At 35.2% G+C, this 22,627-nt stretch overlaps 2 protein-coding genes across 3 annotated transcripts; one reads left to right on the forward strand and one right to left on the reverse strand.

Moving 5' to 3' along the window:
* The first annotated feature begins 2,479 nt into the window (after nucleotides 1–2,479).
* On the forward strand, nucleotides 2,480–5,067 carry LOC137402617 (centrosomal protein 20-like). Its single transcript, XM_068089124.1, has 5 exons — nucleotides 2,480–2,608; nucleotides 3,628–3,825; nucleotides 4,213–4,297; nucleotides 4,406–4,473; nucleotides 4,921–5,067. Exons 1-5 carry the CDS (start codon nucleotides 2,581–2,583, stop codon nucleotides 5,052–5,054), a joined length of 513 nt encoding a protein of 170 aa, XP_067945225.1. The 5' UTR covers nucleotides 2,480–2,580; the 3' UTR covers nucleotides 5,055–5,067.
* A 72-nt stretch (nucleotides 5,068–5,139) lies between these two features.
* On the reverse strand, nucleotides 5,140–21,766 carry LOC137402621 (U6 snRNA-associated Sm-like protein LSm4). Of its 2 annotated transcripts, XM_068089134.1 has the most exons (7): nucleotides 21,726–21,766; nucleotides 16,732–16,891; nucleotides 7,479–7,528; nucleotides 7,183–7,224; nucleotides 6,758–6,856; nucleotides 5,549–5,708; nucleotides 5,140–5,349 (listed from the first exon to the last, which is right to left on the reverse strand). In XM_068089134.1, the coding sequence occupies exons 3-7, from the start codon at nucleotides 7,479–7,481 to the stop codon at nucleotides 5,246–5,248; spliced, it is 408 nt and encodes a 135-aa protein (XP_067945235.1). In that variant the 5' UTR covers nucleotides 7,482–7,528; nucleotides 16,732–16,891; nucleotides 21,726–21,766; the 3' UTR covers nucleotides 5,140–5,245. The 2 variants fall into 2 exon arrangements, with proteins under 2 accessions (XP_067945235.1, XP_067945230.1); XM_068089129.1 differs by lacking the exons at nucleotides 16,732–16,891; nucleotides 21,726–21,766 and adding an exon at nucleotides 15,445–15,649.
* Nucleotides 21,767–22,627: the final 861 nt, after the last annotated feature.

A 22,627-nucleotide genomic window follows, 5' to 3' on the forward strand; every position in this document is an offset into this window, starting at 1 on the left:
GAAGGACAAGACCAAAGGAAGGGCACCAGAAAACTATAGACCTGTTATTTGCTTACCGATTGTTTGGAAGCTGTTGACTGGCATGGTGGCTGGAGAAATCTACAGACACTTAAAGAAATATGATCTCATAGAAGAAAAGTAGAAGAGATGCAGATCAGGATACAAAGAAACCAAAGACCATTTGATGCTGAACAAGGTGATAATGAAGGACTGTAAGAGCCGGAAAATTGGAATAGCCATGGGCTGGATTGACTTCCAGAAAGCGTATGATCTAGTGCCACACTTGTGGATTATTGAAGCATTAGGAATGGTGGGGGTACAGGAGCAAACTTACAAATTTCTCAAAAAGAGCATGAGCAAGTGGAATGTCAACTTAGAGTGCAGAGGACACACACTCGCGAGTGTAGACATTAAGAGAGGGATATTCCAAGGAGATTCCTTGTCACCACTGCTGTTCATGGTGTGTCTGAATCCTCTGAGGGTGATACTACGAGAGATAAAGCAAGGGTATTTTTTTGCCAGACCACAGTCAGTTAGGATAAACCACTTGTTCTATATGAATGACCTGAAACTATATGGGAAAAACAAAAATGAGCTGGAGTCACTCATACGAACGGTGAGGATTTTGATCCAAGACGTTCAGATGAAGTACCGAATTCAGAAATGTGCAACAGTGGTTATGAAAAGAGGTAGATGTGAGCAAGATGAGAGCATATGGCTACCTGTTGGACATATTATGAAAGAATTCGAAAAACAGGACTATAAGTACCTAGGGGTGCTGGAAGCAGATGACATAAAAATGAAAAAAATGAACAAAGTGAGGAAAGAAAGCTACAAGAGAACTAGACTACTACTGAAATCATAGCTGAATGAAGGAAATTTAATCAAAGCAATAAACACATGGGCGATTGCTATTTTCAAATACTCTGGAGGAAAACTTGACTGGCCAAAGGAAGAATTACAGGTGATGGATAGGAAAACAAGAAATTTGGTGACCATGAACAAAGCATTACACCCTAGGGTCAATGTGGCAAGGCAGTATCTGACAAAGAGTGAAAGAGGAAAAGGACTGAAAAATGTGGAGGAAACTATTTGAACCGAGGAATACGAATTATCTGACTACGTGAAATGTGAAGAAAAAAGCCTCAACAAACATCTGAAGAGTTTTGAGAAGGAAGAGACCAAGCAAGAGTATAAAGACACCTAGGCAGAAGAGAAACAACAGGAATGGAAGAACAAAGCACTACATAGACAATGCACCAAAATTGCAGACAAAACAGACACCAAGACAACATACAAATGGCTAAAGAATGGATTTATAAGAAAGGAAACAGAAAGACTACCGGTTACAGCACAGGATCAAGCACTACCAACACGATGGAAGAAAGTTTTTTATAGAGAAACCAGGAGAAACTTCACTATGCAGAATGTGTAACGAAAGGGAAGAGACAGTCTTTTATATACTCAGTGAGTGTTTCAAAATGGCACAGACCGAGTATAAGAAACAACAAGACAAGGTTGCACAACTGATTCATTGGAATCTGTGCAAGTGGTATGGATTAGATCACAAGATGAATTGGTATGAGCATCACATGGGAAGTATGACAGAAAACGACAAAGCAAAGACACTGTGGGACTTTTTTATACAAACAGACCAAATCATACCAGCCCGCAGACTAGACATTGTTGTGCAAGACAAAAAGATTGACCACACATGGATCATCAACATTGCTATGCATGGAGACGCAAAGATAACAAAAAAAAGAAAGTCAAGAGATATCAAGACTTGGCAAAAAATATAAGAATAATATGGAAAACATCAGCAAAGGCAGTACCAATTATCGTGAGAGCACTGAAAGCAGAAGAAAACCTGCACGAGCAAATGCAGCTACTGGACATGGAGAAAAAGAATTAGATGAAGTAGGCCTACAATTCTCGACCCTACTAGGATCAGTGAAGAAACTGAAAAAAGTGTTGAGTATCCCAGATTAGGAGCCCTAGCCATTATTATTGTATCACCAGCTGAAGAAATCAACAAGGACAATAATAATAATGATAATAATAATAATAATAATAGGAACAGCTCACATATTGAGGAACGTTCTCTCTTAGTGGTATTGAGGAAGATGTTGGGTCCTTTAGCCTTTTTTAAGGTCCGGACTCAACACAGACTAAAACCAGTCACCTACCACCACACGACTGTGAAGGAAAACTTGAACAAAAAAAAATTTTATTATTGCATATTCCGAGCCATTGGCTGTAATTGTATTAAACAATGGGAATTCCGAATTCTCGCATTAGCCTGGGCGAAGTGGATTGAAACGCAACTTATATAATTACGCCATCATTTTAGAAAGCAAACGGTATTTTACATCGCTAAATCATCAAACAATTATGACGATTGCAATTCATAAGTTTATAAATTTCAAATAAATCTACGTATTCTGAACCAGCCTATGGGCATTCGCTCGAATTTCAATTAAAGAACCCGCTAAACAATAACTGTATTTAAACTAATATTTATATAGTAATAGCTATTAAATAAGTGTCTTAATCGATTACAATTCATATCGATTTCCGATGGCTCACTTGGAGGACTTAAAATCAGGTGACAGGACAACTCAGATATTGTCTTATCATAAAATTGCTTTTAAATTTTGATAACTATTGAACAAAGTGTTATAATTTTAGTATGAAATGTACAGCTAACCGTTCAAGAGTTTTCAAATGTTTGAAACTCAATTGAAAAACATCTTTACCCAAGAGTGCAAACCCCCGACTTTACTTACCATTGTAGTCTAACATGTTATTATACGCCCATTATACTTTATAGTTTATACTAATAGATATTCTGTTATTAGCAGTTGTAGCTAATTTTAACGCTTTTAGAGGATTGCTGTACATCGTTTGAGTTCCATTATAGATAAAAGTTAATGATTTAGAATATATAATTGTAGAACATTTAACTTGAAACATCACGTCGCAATGGTGATTATACTCAACTATTGCTATCAATGTGATACAGGACATGATATTGGTATGTCACATGTTCAAAAAACCAAACTATTTGCCTAGCCCAAACCTCTAGGTGCAAATAATGTATTGTCAAAAATTGTGATTTTGGTGCACTCCAAATTTCAGTGCAAAACATTTAAACTTTACCTAAAACCCGAAAAGAGCTATTTTATGTATGCACTTTTTAGTTTAGGCATTTTAAATTTAGTTAAATGTCCATAATTTTGTTCCAAATACATTCTTGTTGAACTACATTTTTAATATCAGTTTTTTAGTTTCAAGTTATAAAAATCTTGTTATATAATATGATTATAATTTTTGCAAGACTTACCAGTCTTACATTATGGTAGCTTCACTTCATTCTCTTTTCATTTTTGATAAAATCATGAAGATATGACAGAAGCGATCTTACGAAGGCACTTCACCAATGTCTCGCTCCAATCAACAAACTTCAATTTATCCCTGTACAAATGTTTTGCATGGTGCCACCACAAGCAAGCTATGTATATAGAGTTTGCTGTACCAGCAACATACTAATTGGTTCAATTTGATTTTTGCCTTGAATTTTTTATTTATGATATGCAAATATATGCATGTTTAGTATGTTCTTAGTTATTGTGGAAAGCTTGGAGAGAAGAGGTGTGCTATCCAGCATACAAGGGAAGATGCGCGCAGAAGTGTTTAACGCACTAGATGACAAGTCTGTAGTAAAGCCCAAGGCCAGCAATGACACTATACTTATTAACCAACTAATTCAAGAATATTTAAACTACAACAACTATAAGTATGCTGCAATGACACTGGCAGCAGGTAAGATGTTTGTGGTACTGAAGATTTGGTTGTTTCATAGGATACTGTACCTGTAATATTCTGAAGCTGCACCTACATCCAGTTCAACAGTTGTGGGGAATACAGAACAGGAAACAATATTTCGCTTTTATTTAGGCCTTGCATTTTCACAAGACCAGCACACATATTTGTAATAGCTATCTCAGTAATGTATAACCACAAGGTTAGGTAACTATACCTGTTTAACCATCAGCCAGTCATGTCCAAAAGATTAATACTGCACCCAAACTTATCTAGCTGTCTCGTTATGACTTATGAGTCGAAATAACACATAGGTCACTGCATATTTTAATATGAAGCATTGTAGCAACTCACGTTGAATGCTTCAGCTTGTCTGTTTGGTTTTAGAATCAGGAGAATCTGGACTTGCTCTCAGCAGAGAGTTCATTGAATCAGAGTTAGGTGTAACAACGACTCAAAAGACTAGAGAACTGTAAGACTTGTGAACCAAATTTAATCTAACATTGCAGCCAATATGAATGCTTTCATATTTTATGCGACTTAATAAATCGACATTTATCTTCAAGTTTTAATATTTTAGGCCTCTTCTCTATTCATTGGTTCATGACTTTGCTGAGCGGCGAAAAAGGCAGCATAAGACACAAGCAGGTAAGACTACAAGAGAGTATCATAAAGCCCCTAGTGTTATAGCTTTGTCTATCAGAGACGAGTCATTCTATCTAAAACTAAACAGCTTTCATTTATTCTATGTGATATTTTTCATGTTCCACTAGTACGCTTCAAATGTTCTATCTATAGTTCTATGCTAATTAGCAATAGATCTACAGATGACAGGTCCACTAGCTAGCTATTCAGTTGGATGAAGCCCAACCTGTGTCTGTACAAATATCTATTGCTATAATTTTTAGCGGGATAACATCATTGACAAAAACCCTGTGGCACTATTTTCTTACAAAATTTAATTTTTCTATTTTCTACGTATACCTTTATATGTTATACGCATATCTTCATATGTTATACGTATATCGTCTTTTCCTGACTTCTCTCATTGATTATTGAGTGTTATCGTTGCCAACCCTATCCTTCATTTTCCAGGCAACACATTTGGTACAACAGAGCAATATGACTCAACAGAAGAGCATGACAGAGTTGCTGGGCAGCAGCATGACAGCATTGTAGAGAGTGACAATGGTTTTTCAGCGCATGTGATTACTAAAAAACATCCTTAAACGTTCAGTCCCAGCAGTGTGATATATAATACTGCATCAGAATTAGGAGTCATGTTGGTAAAGGCTTGAGACAGGTTTGTTTTGCTCTTTACATATAGAGATATATTCATGTACTGTACTTAGTTACAATTGAGATATTTATGTACAGAAACTGGTTTATACATAAAACTTAAATATAAAAATGCTTATACTTAGTTACTAGGATTACCTCTTCCACCTCTTTGCCCACCTGAGCTTGGCGGACCTCCTCGGCCACCTCCTCTGCCACCTCCTCGCCCTCTCCCACCAAAGCCACCTAAAACAGGCTCTTATTTAATCCACAGGCAACAATTACATCTCTAGTTGCCTAGGCAAGCAGCAAGAACATCTAGTTTCAATATTTGTTTATAAAGTGCACGTTATCTCATCAGCCTATTAAAATGAAACATGTCAACACAAGGCATGTCAATCAATGATATTATATTGCTGTGGGATATCATATGCAGGAACCTCACCTCTACCGCCCCTTCCACCTCTTCCTCTACCTCTGCCTTCTCCTCTTGGCCTCTGCACCTCCTCTTTCACCATATCAATTATCTCATCAGGAATTCGAAGATACTTTATTGTACTCCCTCGGATATAGCATTCCGGCATTTTCCAAAATTTATCACCATCCTATGCACAAGGACAAGTGGGCATTTTTTACACATCACTCTGCATATATGAACATACTAGTCTTCACACTGAACACATGTACAGTGGAATTACTAATTACAAAAGACTCTACATACGAACTTTTCATGTTATGAAACGGCTTTTAGTAGAAATTTTGCTTTGACTTACGAAAAATGTTTTTAGATGCAAAAGGCCTTTCGTATTTTGACCCGTTTATCTGTTTCCAATTTTTGGCCCGTTTGCTTCTCATAGTTGCGACATGCAACGTGTCTCACCTAACTTCACCCGCTAGCGAAAGTTTGTAAACAAAACGTGTTGTTTTTGTTTGTAACACAATTTGGAGTTATCAATCACACAGGGTAGAACAACTCATGTTTCCAGCAATTGAAGTTTTGCGTTTTCTGTATGACAGTTTTTCAATTCAAGCAGATGTGAATAATCTTTTTCACTTACGTTCTTAAAACATTTTGCACTGAGCAAAACAAAACCAAGACAACAACACAACACTGACCTCTGCCTTCCCAGCGATTTTCGCTTCAAGCAATTTTAGATTTTTTTATATTTCTGCATTTATACAAATCCTATGTCTGAGTTTTGTGGAATTTAGAACGAATTAGGGCATTAATATGGTAAAATGGGTTTCTACTTACAAAACATCTTTCAGAAAGAATTACTGATACTTTTGTAAGTAGAGGTTTCACTGTACCCACTGTATATCATTCTATAGATATGCTCACAGGTGCATTACTCTATATGCATATTCCTACTGAACATCGCTCTGTACGCAGGTAACCACAAGTGCACAACTCTATATGTATGTACACACTCTATACACATGCCCACTGGTACATCACTTGATATGCACATATCTAATGTGTATATCAAGTGATGTACTAGTGGGCACATGCATACCAGCAATGCACATACCTAATTTGCATCACTGTATGCATGTACCAACCGGAGCATCACTCTAATGTGCCTGTCATACAATCAAGATACATATCCCCACATAATGATAATACTCCAAACCCCACATAGAGATGACTTACCCTTGAGGTACATATGACCTCCCGCAGATTGATGTTCATATAGTTGTCACAGTTCACAAGGTGTCCATTGTATGTTTCCCCATTCTTTAACTCAACCAACTAAAATGTTTAAAAGGACAAACAAGACTTGACATGACTTAGCAAATGTGTAGACATAAATACTTAACTATTAGCAAAACTTACTAAACTGAATATACTAAAATTGTAGAAGAAAAGGGCAGAATTGCACTGGTCAAGTCTGTAGATGCATTCTTCTTGCAGTCAGTCGAGGGAAAAAAGACTGTCTATGATAGCATGTGTGTCAAGGGAATATTAAACATGTAGGATTTAAAGAATTAGAACAAGTGTGAATGAACCCTATGCTGACCAAAACCTATTCCAAGGATAGCTGCCAACAATTTCAAGTGTTCTAACCATACTCTTACCATAGGATGATTAACTGCAGTCCGGAGCAGTGATAGCGGCAGCTGAAAACAAAAAGAATTTCATGTTAGATGGGTTTTGTTTATGTGAGAACTTTGGTGTTCACCAGGGGATTATGAAACAGAGCGGTCTGTTTTGAAATAGCTAAATGCTTTGAAATAGCTAAATGTTTTGAACATTTTTATTCAACCAATTAGCTCTTTGCGCATAGTTGCTATTCAAATTAAATACAAGTACATGTATATCATTTTAGTCATCTACAATATTCAAATCGAAGAGATAAATGTGGAATGCATACCATTTTGCTGCTCAGTTATTTTGCTATAGTATCCTTCGAGAAAACGAAACCTAAAAAATATAAGAGCAGGCATGCGTGACTTGCATATTGCGGTTGCTCCTCTGAACAAACAATACTACATGTAGAAGTTACAACAGGCTTGGCTGTAGGCCAGTTGTACAACCAGTATAGGACAACTCCTTGTATTGACCAACAGCTGCTAGTTTCAGTCTGTTACATAATTTTGTCAAAATGACAGAATAATATTGGAACACGAGAAAAGACAATAACATAAATAATTGTTAGTGATCAATTGTTAGTCTATGTCTATTGTTAGTGATCAACCGCTAACCTTTGTGTATTGTTAGTGATCAATCGTCAGCCTTTGTCTATTGTTAGTGCTCAATCGTTAGTCTTTGTCTATTGTTAGTGATCAATCGCTAACCCTTGTGTATTGTTAGTGATCAATCGTTAGTCTTTGTTTATTGTTAGTGCTCAATCGTTAGCCTTTGTCTATTGTTAGTGCTCAATCGTTAGCCTTTGTCTATAGTTAGTGATCATTCGTTAGCCTTTGTCTATTGTTAGTGATCAATCGTTAGGCTTTGTCTATTGTTAGTGATCAATCGTTAGCCTTTGTCTATTGTTAGTGATTAATCGTTAGCCTTTGTTTATTGAAGGTTGGTTTGACTGAGTTGCTGATGACATTGATTAGAAAAAATGCTCTGCGTAGAAGGTTAACAAATTTTCACTAATATTACCTAAATTTCACACAATATTATGCATAATACAATGTGCCTATTTAAAAAAAGAAAAAATTTCCGCTGGTAAAAAGCATGAAATTGGTAAACCACTGAACCATCACTAAATATGTGCATGATTCCTATCACTACGTCCCTAGGGGCTGAACATGCATTTTTTCGATTTTAAACATTAACAAGATGCACAGGAGATGAAAAATGATCAATAAAAGGAATAAGAAAATCAGTTTTATGCGGTAGCTGTTTATCCAACTTGCAAATAACTGCATGGTCTAGAGAAAGACTTAATCGAAATATAATTAGATAAGAAAACACACGCTAATTTGCAAATAGAGAGTAGGCTTCTAATGGCGTACGCCATTACGTTGCGTCAGCATTGTCCAGCTACGCTATTCTAATAATAGCTATAGCTGGAGGGACACACATACACACACATACTTTGAGAAATATATATATAGAAACGTGCTATATCAAGCTCCAGTATCTTGCTTATGCTTAACGCATAATAATATGGATTAAAATTTTGCTAAACTTGTATTATTATAACGTGGCTTATAATATTTATATACGTTTTCACTTCCCATATTGACTCCTTGCATTTACAGTAATCAAATGTCTGTTTGCATCTACTTGTACATGTATGTTTGAAAGCAGCAAATACAATTTTACTATACATATAATATAATATATAATGTAAGCGTTTAAATAAAGGCAAAACCAATCAAATCTGCAGTCTTATTGATTATAGACGTGAGTGTCATTCACTGTTTTAGGCTCAGTTGGAGTGCGGTAATAGTCTGAAATAGTTGTAGTTAAAATATGCCCACCAGACATAGTCATGGCCACTTCATTTATTTGTTGGTATATAATACAACATATGTACTAGCACACGAAACCATACCTTGTACATTTACTACTTCGAATCCCACAAAACTGATTTTAGTATACGATTATTGTTTATTTCATGCTGGTTTCTTCAACAGTATTCATAAAATTATATTAACATTTTGGTTTTTGCATTTGGCCTTGTCCATAAAATATGAGTTTAGCTGATATTTTTCGCATGCCTGTTATACACATATTCAAGCGTGCATGTTTAAATTTCACAATATTTGGATCTCAAACTGTAAGTTTGAGTAAGTTTTTTTCCTCTAGCAGTGACGCAAAGTTGATTTTCTGTCAAACTTTCGTGATTCTACAGCAGCTTTTTAACAAAATCTAACTCATGTTAAACTTTTAAAATCTCTGTTTAGGTAATATTGAGGTTTAGTAAAATCAGGACAGAAAAGCATAACTGCACAGAAAAATTATGTATCTGATCTACATTGATTATATTCTATCTGATCTATATTGATTATATATCCAAATTGATCTATATAAAAGAAATATGTTTGTCAAGTTTTAATGAAGGAATATTTAATCTTGTCAGGTCATAAATATGTATGGCGTGACACCCTTAGTTTAATTAGTTGATTGATTTAATTCAGTTAGGAATTTGAATTATGGGATGATGTTTTTTGTCATAATTGGTGATGGGATTATCTTGAGGATTCTAACATAGTTCAACTGTGAGAAGCAAAATGTTTAGTAGATTTTGTCGCCATAAATACAAGGAACTAACGCTATCACAGACAGCTTTTATAGTGAATTTGCGCTTTACCTACACAGTGAGTTTCACTTATGAACCAACATGGGCAAAACTAATTTTGAGAGAGTTAGAAATCACATTACAAAATTGCTGTGTTTATACACCACAAGGTGTAAATAGTATCTGGGTATTATTTGGCCATCTTGACCATGGGAAAGTCTCCGCATTCAAATTCATGAGCGTTATATTTTAGAGTTGTGTCATCAAAGAGTAGTGTCCCGTAGGAGAGGCAGTAGAAGTTTTTTGAATGGGAGCGTCCAGCAGTTCAAAAATTGCCACCTGTTTTTAAACATAACTTGGTTTGGAAGAGTTTGAATTTATGTTAAAGTGGAACTTCTTTTCCATTGATCACTGAAAGGGACTTGTAGGTAGGCTATAAGAGAGCTTGAAGAAGACGGCAAGACGAAAGGTCCTTGGTGGAGCTATTGTAAAAGATGCAGATTGATTCAATGCTCAATGTTCATCATCAGAGGCATTTATTGTTTTCATCAATCCTGAGGAAATTCGTAAAAATAAAGCCTTTCTAAGATGGAATGACGTCTTAGGGGTAAAAGAAACTCAAAAAATTCATTGTGTCCAACATGGTGCCTATCAAAAAGAACCATGTGTTAGCTGTGTCGGTGGTTCTGAGGACAAAACTATTCATCAAATATGAAAAAGTCCCAGCTGTGGTTCAAATTAAATCAAACTGAGTGTGGCAATCATTTTGTAGTCAAATACCAAGCAAAGCATGGACATAACCGTCACGATGTGGCCATCATAAAAGCTTGTGATAAAAAAATTAGGGAGTTTGAAGTACAGTTTCTAAAGAGTTTGGGGGCCTACGGTTTAAAATTTGCTATATAGGAAAACGACCAGTCCTTGGTAGAGAAGGAACAAATACTCACTATCCTCACATGCCCATTTTAAAACAACGAATAACAGTATGTTTGCTGGGTTAGATACAACTGCTATATCTAGATGTGAGTGATTGAGTTGTTCAGATCTTTTGCAGTTATTTGCATTCTTGAATAGATATTTAGCTGAACAGCTTGCTATCGTGTATTTCTGTTTGAAGTCTTTACTAGTGTCATGTACTTACGCTTGTTGTTATGTGTAATGCTTAATTTTATAAACTATTATTGTGCTATATTATTATATGTAAATATGGAAAATTATGCTAAATTAAAATTTTAATCAAGAGCTAATCTTTTTATAAATTTCAACAGAAATAAGTGGGTAATAACCATATGAAAATCACAGCATTACGTCATACACAATTTGCTGGTCACGTCATACACACACCCTCAACCATGTAAACATGTTATTCTTTCAATAAGCCCTATAGTTGTTTCATAAAAGGCATTTTTAACACCTTGGCTATCTCACGTGTTAAAGTCTAATGGGTAGTACCAGTCACTTTACAGAATTTACCAAAAAATTTACACATGAAAAATAGGTCCACAAAAGCCAGTCATTTTGTGATGTCACATCAAACATGCTCTAAATGGGCCTTCACAACCTCAAGATTTGGTTAAATTCACCAAAAGTAGCATCCTCTAGTTCAGAAGTTCAGAGTGCTCAACATAGGATGGAGCAGTATAAATTGGAAAATTAAATAGTTCACTTATCTTTCAGCTACTGTCAGCTTCCTGCTATTGCATTCTTCAGGCTGTAGACTTCAACTCTGAAGTCTACAGGAGTTGAAGTCTACAGCCTAAAAAATGCACTAGCAGGAAACTGACAGTAGCTGAAAGATAAGTGAACTATTTAATTTTTCAATTTATATATATATATATATAAATAGCATACTATTGCACTAATTCCTAGTTTGCAGATATTGATGATGTAAGAAATTACCAATCGGAATAACTGAATCAATCCAATTACACACTGCCATATGGTTTCATTAGCTAACTGTCCAGCTATGTGATAAATAAAATATTTAGTATGAGTATGTGCATTTTCAGAAATAACAAAATGTCAAGCTCGAATCTGATTGTTCAGAAAATTATCTAAGCTAAAAATAATTTTAACCGACATTAATGGCATGATGTCCTTCTTAGATATTTGAGCTCCTTAAAAATAATTGCTGATTGGCCCTATATAGAAAAAATATGCTTGTTCTCTTTCATGTCTTTACAAGAGAATGCAAAAATCAACTATACAATTGTTCTTAACTCATCCTAAGTCTGTACTTTTTAAATACTGGTAAACAGGCTATTGCAATAAAAGTTAAAAATATTGGCAACGCTATAATGGCTTCCCAATAATTTCATGAATTTCAAAGCCGATAAGTCTAAAAATAACATTCTTTCAATGAATGTATGAACTGTCAACCCTTTTTCCAAGGTTTTTAAAACATTGCAGTTTTGTGAATAAATACATATGTACACAATTATTTTTCACATAGTTTGATTTTTTTAACTCATAAATCAAACACAACAAAGAAAACAACAAGCATCAGCAAATAGATATGGAAGGTGGAGTGTTAAAACTGGTACAAGGTCATCTTTAGTAATGAGCCATCAACAGCAGAGGAGTGTCATGGTGGTAACAACTATTTAACTAATAAAGGAGTAGGTAAAAAACACCAGCCAGAAAGCCTTGCACAGATGACAAAACACCCGGCTAGTGTTACAATATGGTCATTCATGTCATCAAAGGGAGTTGGGCATATTCAGATCGTTGAAAAGACTGAACGCATGTGTTTACAAAATAAAATCTGGCAAGAGATTTTAAGATCAGTTGAGGACATGTTTGGGAATGAGCATCTATTAAGATAACATTTCTTGCCACAAATCAAAAGTAGGTAACTGACAGATGGAAGAGAACACAGAATGAGAACACAGAACACAACACTCAACTGGTCAACGTAATCTCTAGATCTCAATTCAAATGAAAATCTCTAGAAGTGACTAAAGAACATTTTCAAAAAGAAAGGCCCTTTTTCTTACAAAAACGCTAACACAAACATCTTGTGGAGCTGGTTTCACGTAATCAAGTAAATTAGCTGCTATAGCTGTTCAAAAGCATGTCCCAATAATGCCAATTATTCATTCAGGTTAGGAAATTACAAACAATATATTAATGACTATTTGTAATGTAAAACCCCAACAACCCAGCAACAACGAACCTACACACATCCAGATAAGCATCATAACAACATTCTTCACGAGATGTTTAATAGTAACACAAGTAAGGATATAGAAGCGTAACCTGTGAAAATGAGGTAAGAGTTGAGCGAGGAAGAAATTAGAAAGGCTATCGAGGGCCTAAAGAACAACAAAAGTCCAGGATTAAATAAGTTACGGCAGACCATATAAATTATGGTCCAAAAATAGTTCATGAGAAGATGGCACAACTTCTCAATCACATTGCTGAAACAGAAGAATATCCTACAGAAATCAAGGTATGGCTTCTCATACCACTCCAGAAGCCAGAGGAAAAGAAAGTACCTCCATAAAACCTGAGACTAGTTATCCTTCTATCAATACTTAGAAAGGTTCTAGCAATCTATTTGATCAAAAGAATAGGAGAAAATATTAACCAAAAATTCCTCTTGACACAGACAGCATACTGACACTGAAGAGGAACCACTGAACACCTATTAGCCGTAAAACTGTTTGCAGAGAAAGCAGTGACCACCATGAAATATAATACTCGTCTTCTGATGATGGACATGGGCAAACCTTTTTGACAGACCAGAGGAGAATGAATACAATCATTAGAGATCTCAAGAGAATCTTTACCCCAAATGAGCTCCATTTAGTAAAGGTTTTGATTTAGTATGCTAGATTAGCAGTGACGCTCAATGATTCGACAGGAGGAGAGTTCAAGGCAAACATAGAGGCACCGCAAGAATTTGCCTATCACCCATACTGTTCACCCTATATTTGACATGAGCAATGGAGTAAAGGATTAGACCAGGATACGAAAATGAAAATCAACAAATACCACCACAAATCGGAGATCACTGGTATGCAAAGTGAGATAAAACAAGCTGCCTACCACCGCACTTAGAAGATAATAATTACTCCAAAATTGAGAAGACTGGCACACTTATTCCGCTTATTATGCAGATGACAGTTGGTTACAGTTGGCTTGGCATTAGCTGTAGCCATAAAATAGAGAAAACAAAGAATGAAAGAAATAGTATAGGGGAGTGTTGTGTTTTAGTAAATTCTCTGGGCAAGACTTGAGGAACGGAAGTAGTGAGACTAAGACAAGTTGAGCATTGTTTTGTATTTATTGCCACATCAATAGTGCAATTTTTGCTAGCTTTTACAAATGCTATTAGTCGCAACAGAAAATATCAGTTGAATAATATTCTCCAACTGTTTGGAGCGTATGGTCAAATCCGTATTGACTAAATTAGATAATCATCAGCTGATCTAGAGAACGAAACGCAATACACAAAGTCACCGAGGTCACCAAAACCTTGCTTAACAATAAAGCCAGTTAAATTTGTAATTCATTCTGTAGGTTTTGCACCAATTGTGACCAGTTCAGTTTAAAATTATCCTTAAAAGATCTTCCAAAGAGGTAAAAATTACAGTGGACACTAATTTAATTCTAAATATTTACTGAATCTCAGTATTCAGTTCCCGTACAGCACAAGGCCAGAAAGAGTATTTAAGTGTGTTTTAATTAAAGATAGGTAGTGGTGGCCAAAACAAGTAGAGAATGCAGGAGGCTTAGCCTCCTCTGGCAAACTACTGTCTCTAACCCTAACTCCTACAGCTATGTCAATATCACTACCCAGAATTTTACTAAAAACATTATTACAAGGTTTAACTTGTCTCTTTTTCAAGTATTCAAAAAAACTGATTTCTCGTAGTTCAGTAAAACTAACTGTCTTTTAGTCTATATATAAATATCAGTGCAACATTTTTAGTTCGCACAAGTAAAACAATATCCCTTTTTAGGTAAGGGTCCCAAAACGTGCAGCCATGCTCATGACCAGGTCTAATCAGTGAATTATAAGCTATCATTTTTGTTTTTTGGTCAGCATTTTTGAAAACTCTCTTAAGCAGGCCAATTAATTGCTTTGGATTCAATTTTACAAATATGTCTATTGAATTTCAGCTCACTCTGCAGCTCTACCACAAAGTAAGTATTAGAAGTCACACTTTGAAGACATTGATGGCATAACTTATTAGAATTACAGAATTATTAGAACTTACAGAATTATTTGTATCAGTCAACAAAGGTGACTTGCCAACAGAAAGATGATAACACTTTTGCGGATTAAATTTCATCTGCCAAAGTTTGGCCCAAGATTCAAGAGAGTATAAATCTTGTTGCAGCATAATAGTTTTATCTTGACTAGTATATACATGTACTTGAACATCATCAGTAAAAGTCTACACTAGAAATTAATGATATCTGGCAAGTCATTGATAAAAAGTAAAAACAACAACGGACCAAGAACTGTGCCTTGAGGAACTCCAGAGATGACAAACGCAACATCCGACAACATGCCTCTAATCTCAACTACCTGTTACTTTATACCAGTTACTTTTTACTAATACTATACACTTATACTCACACAACGTCTATTTGTCACTATTGATATTAAACATTTTTAAAGATAAATTACCAATGAACAAATTATGCTGGATGACACAATAGTTCTCCGATGTTTTTATCGTTTTTTCCAAATATCCTTCAATGGGCCAAGCTTAATTTAGAAAAGGCAGTAATATTTCTATTTGATAGTTAAGTTCTAGCGGTGTCAGCGTTTTTTTACAGTGAATGCCACCATTAGTTGTAACAAAAAGAAGAAAATGTTTTAACTTCGAACAGCGCGGTGGTGCTCCGCTGAAATTGCGAATACTAAGCAAAAAACTTTAGTCGCCATAATTATTAAGCATACGCATTTACGCAGACACTATAACTACAGGCTAGTTCATGGTTCCATTACCACCAGAACGCGATGCTAGTTGCGTTATCAGGCGTCGCAAACTGGGAGTAGCCAGGGTAGCCATAAAAATGCAGAGACAGTAGACCACTTCTATATTGTTGTTTTTAACGTTATTGTCTATCATCGACGGCCAATACAAGTTTTATGTTATTGTTTTACTGCACCTATTGGTTTATCCGAATTAGGAATATAGAGGAAGCCAGTAGTCTTTTTACACCTTACTGAAAAGATGATTAAAAATTTACAGGCGCCAGCAAATCTCCGGCCTTTTCCAAAAATTTTTAATTCATGCGTGTATATCTCAATAAATTGAATGTTTTGATTAGCTTCGGGAATGGCTTTTTTTGATGGTAGCAACAAGCAGTTCATCAATAATTCAATTTGTATATATATATATAATCATTACCTAATCCGCCTGATAGAAACATGATATTACAGATCTTGCAACAATTTTTGCTCAAAGAAAATTAATGGACTTTGTTGACACCCGGAACTGATAATCAGGAGTGATAATTTTCAAAATGCTCGTTGGATGTGTGATAAGTATGTTTCTTTTTTTAGAGTGTTAACTTGTGTAGTCAGCCTTATTTTTTCTATATTAAACATTTGTATATGACAAAAACCCGGAGCAAAGCTGTTTTGCAAAACGAGTCTGAATTGCGTTCCCTTCCTTAGACTGAAATTTACTATGTTCGCTAAATGCTGTCCACTGTGTTGAACATGTAGAAAAAATCATCTGACTTGTTTTAACTTCACTAAACATTGACTTACTGTATGTGTTGTCTATGCTGTCTTTCTCTTCATGTGAATAAGTGACAACTAGCTCAATTTGTGTGACTTTAAAGGGCTGTGGAGGTAACGAACAAATTTTTATAAGTCAAGTGTAGTATGGGTATATAAGGCACCACAGTAGTAGTTGCAAAATGCCGATGCAATAAAATAGCCAGAGTTATCTTTTCTTACCAGTACCCAACTCAGATATATGTATCAGTCTTGTCCTATGTTGCCAATAGCAACCTGTTTTATCTTCCCTTCCCTTGGTAAAAGCCCACTTCAAAGTGCACAACAGTGTAGTGCTACGAGTAGCAGCAGGCTAGCCAATGGCTGTATAATTTCCTTCTCCCTAAAAGTGTTTAAAAAACTCTAAAACACTAAAAAACAGGTCTCAAGAAATGAAAAAAAATGTTATTATTCAGTCTGCATATCTTTATAATACACTGCTTGTGTAGTGAAACTCACCTCGTTCACCCAACTCGAACAGTCAGCTGAATAATTTAACTATTTATCATCTAACGATGTAAGCCTCATATTTTGCACATGTCCAGTAAGATTATAGTTGAAACTGTCTGGCTAAATTGGCTGGCAGAACACCAAGACTTACTCAATCCTATTAACTGGAAATATTCGTCTATGCACCTCGAATAGTAGGATTCGATTTCTAGCTAAGCATTGAGAAGTAGAATGTTGCCATAAAATGCATCTGGTTAATCGTTGACGTCATCTAAGGTACATGTAATATGGATATTTTTTTCACAGCATTTTAGGTGTCAGATTTGCATAAGCAGACTCTTAGGAGATACAGATATGGCAATGCACTAAAGGCCACTGAAAACAAAACAAGAGTCTGGTCTCAAATAGAAAAATTTTATCCTGCCTACGCTAGCTTTTGTAGTGTAAGATGCTGATGTTCAAATGGCAACCACACTCTGTGTGACATAGGCATATTCTCTTTGGTAGAGGCTAGGCACTGGAGGGCTTAGCACCCAGTAATTGGTTTAGCTTGATCTATGACTTGCGACTTCCTAAACCGCTTCGATTTGCTCTTTTGCTTTCATTTCATGCAAATGGTTTAGTATAAAACATCATCCTTCAACATCACATATTTTTTGATATCATCTGGTTCTTCAAGGCATGAGCAAATGCAGTTTTGCGTTTATTCCTGACAGGTATTTTTTAATTTTAGCTTATTCTTTTTGCAAAAAAAAGTAAAATTGACAACAATATCGAAGGTGGACATACAAATCAACATGCATCTTCAAAAATAGAGCTCTGCAGTAAAATAGCACAGTCAGCTCAAGAAGTTTTGCCTCATTGGTATATAGACAGGCAGGGATGCTCAGAGAAAATCTAAAAACATTTCATTCCAAAACTAGAAAAGCTATGAACGAAATTCTGAATCAGAAGCTTAGAGATATATTTAATGGATTAAAAACTATTGATTATTGAACATTGTAATTGATCTGTCAGTCAGAGGAAAAAAGTCAGTTTCACACAACTACAAGCGAGCACAACAATTCTTGCTCTTTTAGTGAGCAAAAACAGTGATTATAACTCTTTGTTAGAACCATTTCTAGTTGGATGATATTGGATACCTCTATGTTTCAAAACATTCATAATGCACTGCAAACAGCTCTTTTTTGTACTGATGCTAAAGAATATATATCTTTTGTACTCATTTTGGAATCCACTATATGGAATTTTTATTTTAAATTGGGAAACAGACAACTTTGTTATTTGTCCTCCCAATTTTTTTCAGTTTCAATTTTTTTTCCATTTATGCACGTTCAACGCAATTAATAAATTATGTTAAACGTGTATATAAATGCTCCAAAAATGTCCTACTTTTTGTTTGCCAAAGTATCCTTGTCATCATTTGTTTCTTCTCGAGATTGTAGCTGGAAAATCCTGTTCCCTAAAAATCATCTCTAAAGATTTGAGGAGTTTTTAAAAATACAGCTTCAGCCAGACAGATATGACACACTTTACATATATAATTAACATGAGCTGATACTATTGATAATGGGTGTTAAAGTCCTATAAAATGCAACCTGTGTATGATGCTGCCGGGAGTTCATTTATTTTTAGTATAAATCTTTACCTAACATTGTTTCTACTTTCATTAAACTTTACTGTTGCATAAATCAATCTTGTACAGTAAGGAAGTGGCATGTATAAGACCACAATTTTTCTTATGCAAACTACAGAAGCACGGTCAATAGCTTATTATACTGAGTAGACTGTGTAACTGGATTTCTTTTCATCTATTAGGGTTTCATTTTGTTAGAAATTTTAATATATAGCTTTTTCATACATTGACACATGTTTAGTATCAGAGTATTTCATAATAGAATTAGTACATCAGTGTATAGTTTGCATGATTAGTTGACATTTCTTTAGCCTGTTGTCTATAGTATTTTGCAATTTACATACAGCACAGCAAGCTTCTTGTCATGCTATAATATGCCTGTAGTCTAGCTTACTGACACCTGAAAGGGAAAGAAGCTATGAAAATGAGTTATGAAATTCTATTTTTTAAACCAGGGATGGCAACCTAAACCATACATTCTTTTTTAGTGTAGTCTGGTTTTCGTCAGCAGCTGTTGTTAAAAATTCTAAGAGTAGGCAGTTTTTTTTTTGTCCACTATCACAAACCTAGTTCAGTTTTACGTAGTTTCTGTAAAAGCTTTTGAGTTTTGTAGCTTTGTGCACTACTGAAAATATTACAATAACTGATAGATATTAAAAGGAAGTTATGAAAGAGGCCGTACCTAAATCAAGGTCTAACGTAGAGTCGCCCATTTCATAACAGAATTAAAAGATCATATCTTGTCATCATGCTGTTATGACCTTGTAGCAGGGATCGCTAAACATATTATGGAAATGTTTACTTTTCTATTTCCATAAACAAATATTTCCAAAATTTTATGGAAATAGATATGGAAATTTTATTTTAAAAACATGGAAATGGAAATAATATGGAAATGAATTATGGAAATGTAATGGAAGTGGAAATAAAATACGGAAATGTTATGGAAATGGAAATGAATTATGGAAATGTTATGGAAATAGAAACCAAATATGGAAATGTTATAGAAATGGAAATTGTGACATACACGTAATCCCTGCCTTGTAGCTGCTATGACCTTGTAGCTGCTATGACCTTATAGCTGCTATGGCCTTGTAACTGCTATGACCTTGTAGTTGCTATGACCTTCTAGCTGCTATGACCTTGTAGCTGCTATGACCTTGTAGCTGCTATGACCTTGTAGCTGCTACGAACTTGTAGCTGCTATGACCTTGTAGCTGCTACGATCTCGTAGCTGCTATGACCTCGTAGCTGCTACGACCTCGTAGCTGCTACGACCTCGTAGCTGCTACGACCTCGTAGCTGCTACGACTTCGTAGCTGCTACGACTTCGTAGCTGCTACGACCTCGTAGCTGCTACGACCTCGTCGCTGCTACGACCTCGTAGCTGCTATGACCTTGTAGCCTTTTGGCTAAAAGTATTAACGTTTTTTATCCTTTCAAAAATAAAGTATTTGACACTGTACAACATATTGCAAATTAAATATGTATGAATCGTACTGAATCTGCTGCTGGTCATGTCATATTGATCCAATGTGACAATTACGTATACCCCTTTAGCCATGCATTCCTTAGTTTGCTCTTTGATGATATTTCTTCGTAGTGAAAAAGCCTCAAGCATAACACCCTGCCCATCACTATGCTATGATAAATAACTATAATGTTATGGTATATACGCAGCTCACATTGCAAACAAATGGTTGGAAACTTTAGTTGGCTTCATCCAACACAAACCGCTATGAGTAAAGGTATCTCTATTGGTCTTAAGTTGTTTAGTTTTGGCTTTTGCTACTAAATCTAAGAATTAAAACATTCTGCATTTTTGTGTGCTGGTGCTGCTTTTGTATATAGAACTTTTGGTGCTGCTTTTTGTATGTTCATGTAAGAGAAGCCGCCTAGGAGCCTAAATTAAGCTAAGTTTTTATCTAGTCCATGGATGGCTAAATAATTAGTTGGGAAACATTGGCTAAATAATTTGAGAAAACTGTTTCCTCTCGGTTTTGCTGTAAAATGTGTACTTCCATAACAAAGCGTCAATATTTATGCAACATTTTTATAGCACTTTTGCACGGTGATAGGTCAAGCTTTTGTTTATCAACAAGCTGCCTTTTGTAGAGTCACCTGCTTGCTTTTCTTCCGATTTATATATTTCTAAGTGTTGAACATACAGAAAATTTAGCAGTGATAAGTAACACTTTTATGGCTAAAAGAAAGGACTAATAATGCAGGTGTTAGAGGCCTTGATAATTCTATCGCAGCAATGGTTTTGAGCATACATCAACAATTACAATCTTGAAAAATATCCTTCCGTAATATATGTTATTCGAGTTGTTTTTGCAGTAAAATTTTTTAGTAAAATAAAAATGGCATGAGTAAGTACTAGCTAATTTGTTCAAAGCTGAAAATGATGTTTAAATTTACAATATAACTTATGCCAAGATAAATTTCAATATTCTTGTAATACTACTTGAGCATTTAAAGAATGTAAATGTAGCGTGAATCGTGTTTTAAAATTTTTTTGAAGTTAGCAAGCAAATGATGTAAGGCCAGACCATATATCTGAAATTATTGCACAAAATTATATGTACCTGCTCAAAATCGATGATTCACTTTTTGCAAAAATTCCAAATTTGCAGGTTCCATTGGCCATGTTCGCATTACAACAAACTAGGTAATAATATCTATTGAGGATTTTCTGGAGATTCCTCGCAAAACAAAATAAATAATTTCGAAAAATTTATGACAATAGAAATCAAATTTTAAAAATGGATTCCGGAAAAATGGAAAATATTAACAATTGAGTAAAGATCAAGTTGTCCAAGTTAACAAGCATGTTTCAGCATTATTAAACCAGTTCTGAGGCTTATTTTACCTGCTGTGTTTCGTACTATGAAGGATGAATTTTTTTTGTGTGTACATGACGCCTGATTTAAATATTCCTTCTGGTTCACCTTTGGTTATCTATTTTATACTGCTATCTTTCCATCAACATGGACACATTACTTTAACACCTACACATTGCTCCTTCACTCACTTATTGACATTCTCCGTTTATCTACTTACAATATTTAATAAGACTTCTACAACTCACCTTTGTCTTGCTCTAGTAGTCAATGTTTCACCAGTTGTCTTTCATGTCAAAAGACCAAAGATTCGCCAGCCATATACGCACACACGTTTTGTAAATATCCAGCTTACTGCACCACTTCCTTCTTAATAACTTAACCCCACATGGTAGATGAAATGAAGGACATGTACGATGCGAATATGCCCGACACTATTATCTTCTGCTGAATATTGACACGTCAGACTAGTGCTATCAGTGTGACGCCAACCAGCCTGAGTGTAAATAAACAGTAGTTATGAAAGCAGCTTTACCCCAATTCAGCCACCCTCTATATTTTGTTTTGCAAGATGAGAAAGTGCTTCTAGCAAGCTGCTAGGAATATGACTATGAGCTATAGTAAATAATATGCGATCAAAGCTTTACATCTCTATGTGTGGAGTTAATTTGTTTTTAAATCTATTAATATATTTATAATCTATTAACTACATTTATATTGAAGTGTTAGTAAGTAGAGGTTTTACTGAAAAGTGCAAACACTTCTCATAAACTTCTGCCTGAATGTGCTCTTTTCATCTCAATTTATTATAGAAGCTTAACAAACAAGCTTGTGCACCAATAGTTAGGTTTTATGTGAAGCTATAGAGCATCCCAGAGGTCCTTGACATTTGAAGTTTTTACACTAACAATGGGCCATATCAGCCTTTTACCAATGCCGCTAGAGAACACTAACTGTGTGCCAAAGGCACTAGTCTATAATAGACAAGTTATATGTATTCATTCCAATAGTCAATATAGTGACTAGGGGTCTGAGGTATAATCATACTACCATAGACATCTGCCATAGACATCCTGAGAGACCTGCAATCACATCCTTTATCTCCAATCATCTATGAATACTAGTAATAGAGTTTTGGCCTATCCTTACT

Source organism: Watersipora subatra, chromosome 1 (assembly GCF_963576615.1).
Source record: "Watersipora subatra chromosome 1, tzWatSuba1.1, whole genome shotgun sequence".
Taxonomy (NCBI): Eukaryota; Metazoa; Bryozoa; class Gymnolaemata; order Cheilostomatida; family Watersiporidae; genus Watersipora; species Watersipora subatra.

Bases quoted from the DNA above. Each gene is read 5' to 3' on its own strand.
- LOC137402617 (XM_068089124.1), top strand. From the start codon at position 2,581: ATGGCTCACTTGGAGGACTTAAAATCAG. The intron at 2,609-3,627 runs GTGACAGGACAA...GTATGTTCTTAG, and splicing joins CTTGGAGGACTTAAAATCAG to TTATTGTGGAAAGCTTGGAG. The intron at 4,474-4,920 runs GTAAGACTACAA...TTCATTTTCCAG, and splicing joins GCAGCATAAGACACAAGCAG to GCAACACATTTGGTACAACA.
- LOC137402621 (XM_068089134.1), bottom strand. The intron at 6,857-7,182 runs GTAAGAGTATGG...TAAACATTTTAG, and splicing joins CTGCAGTTAATCATCCTATG to TTGGTTGAGTTAAAGAATGG. The intron at 5,709-6,757 runs GTAAGTCATCTC...CCTTGTGCATAG, and splicing joins AGGTCATATGTACCTCAAGG to GATGGTGATAAATTTTGGAA.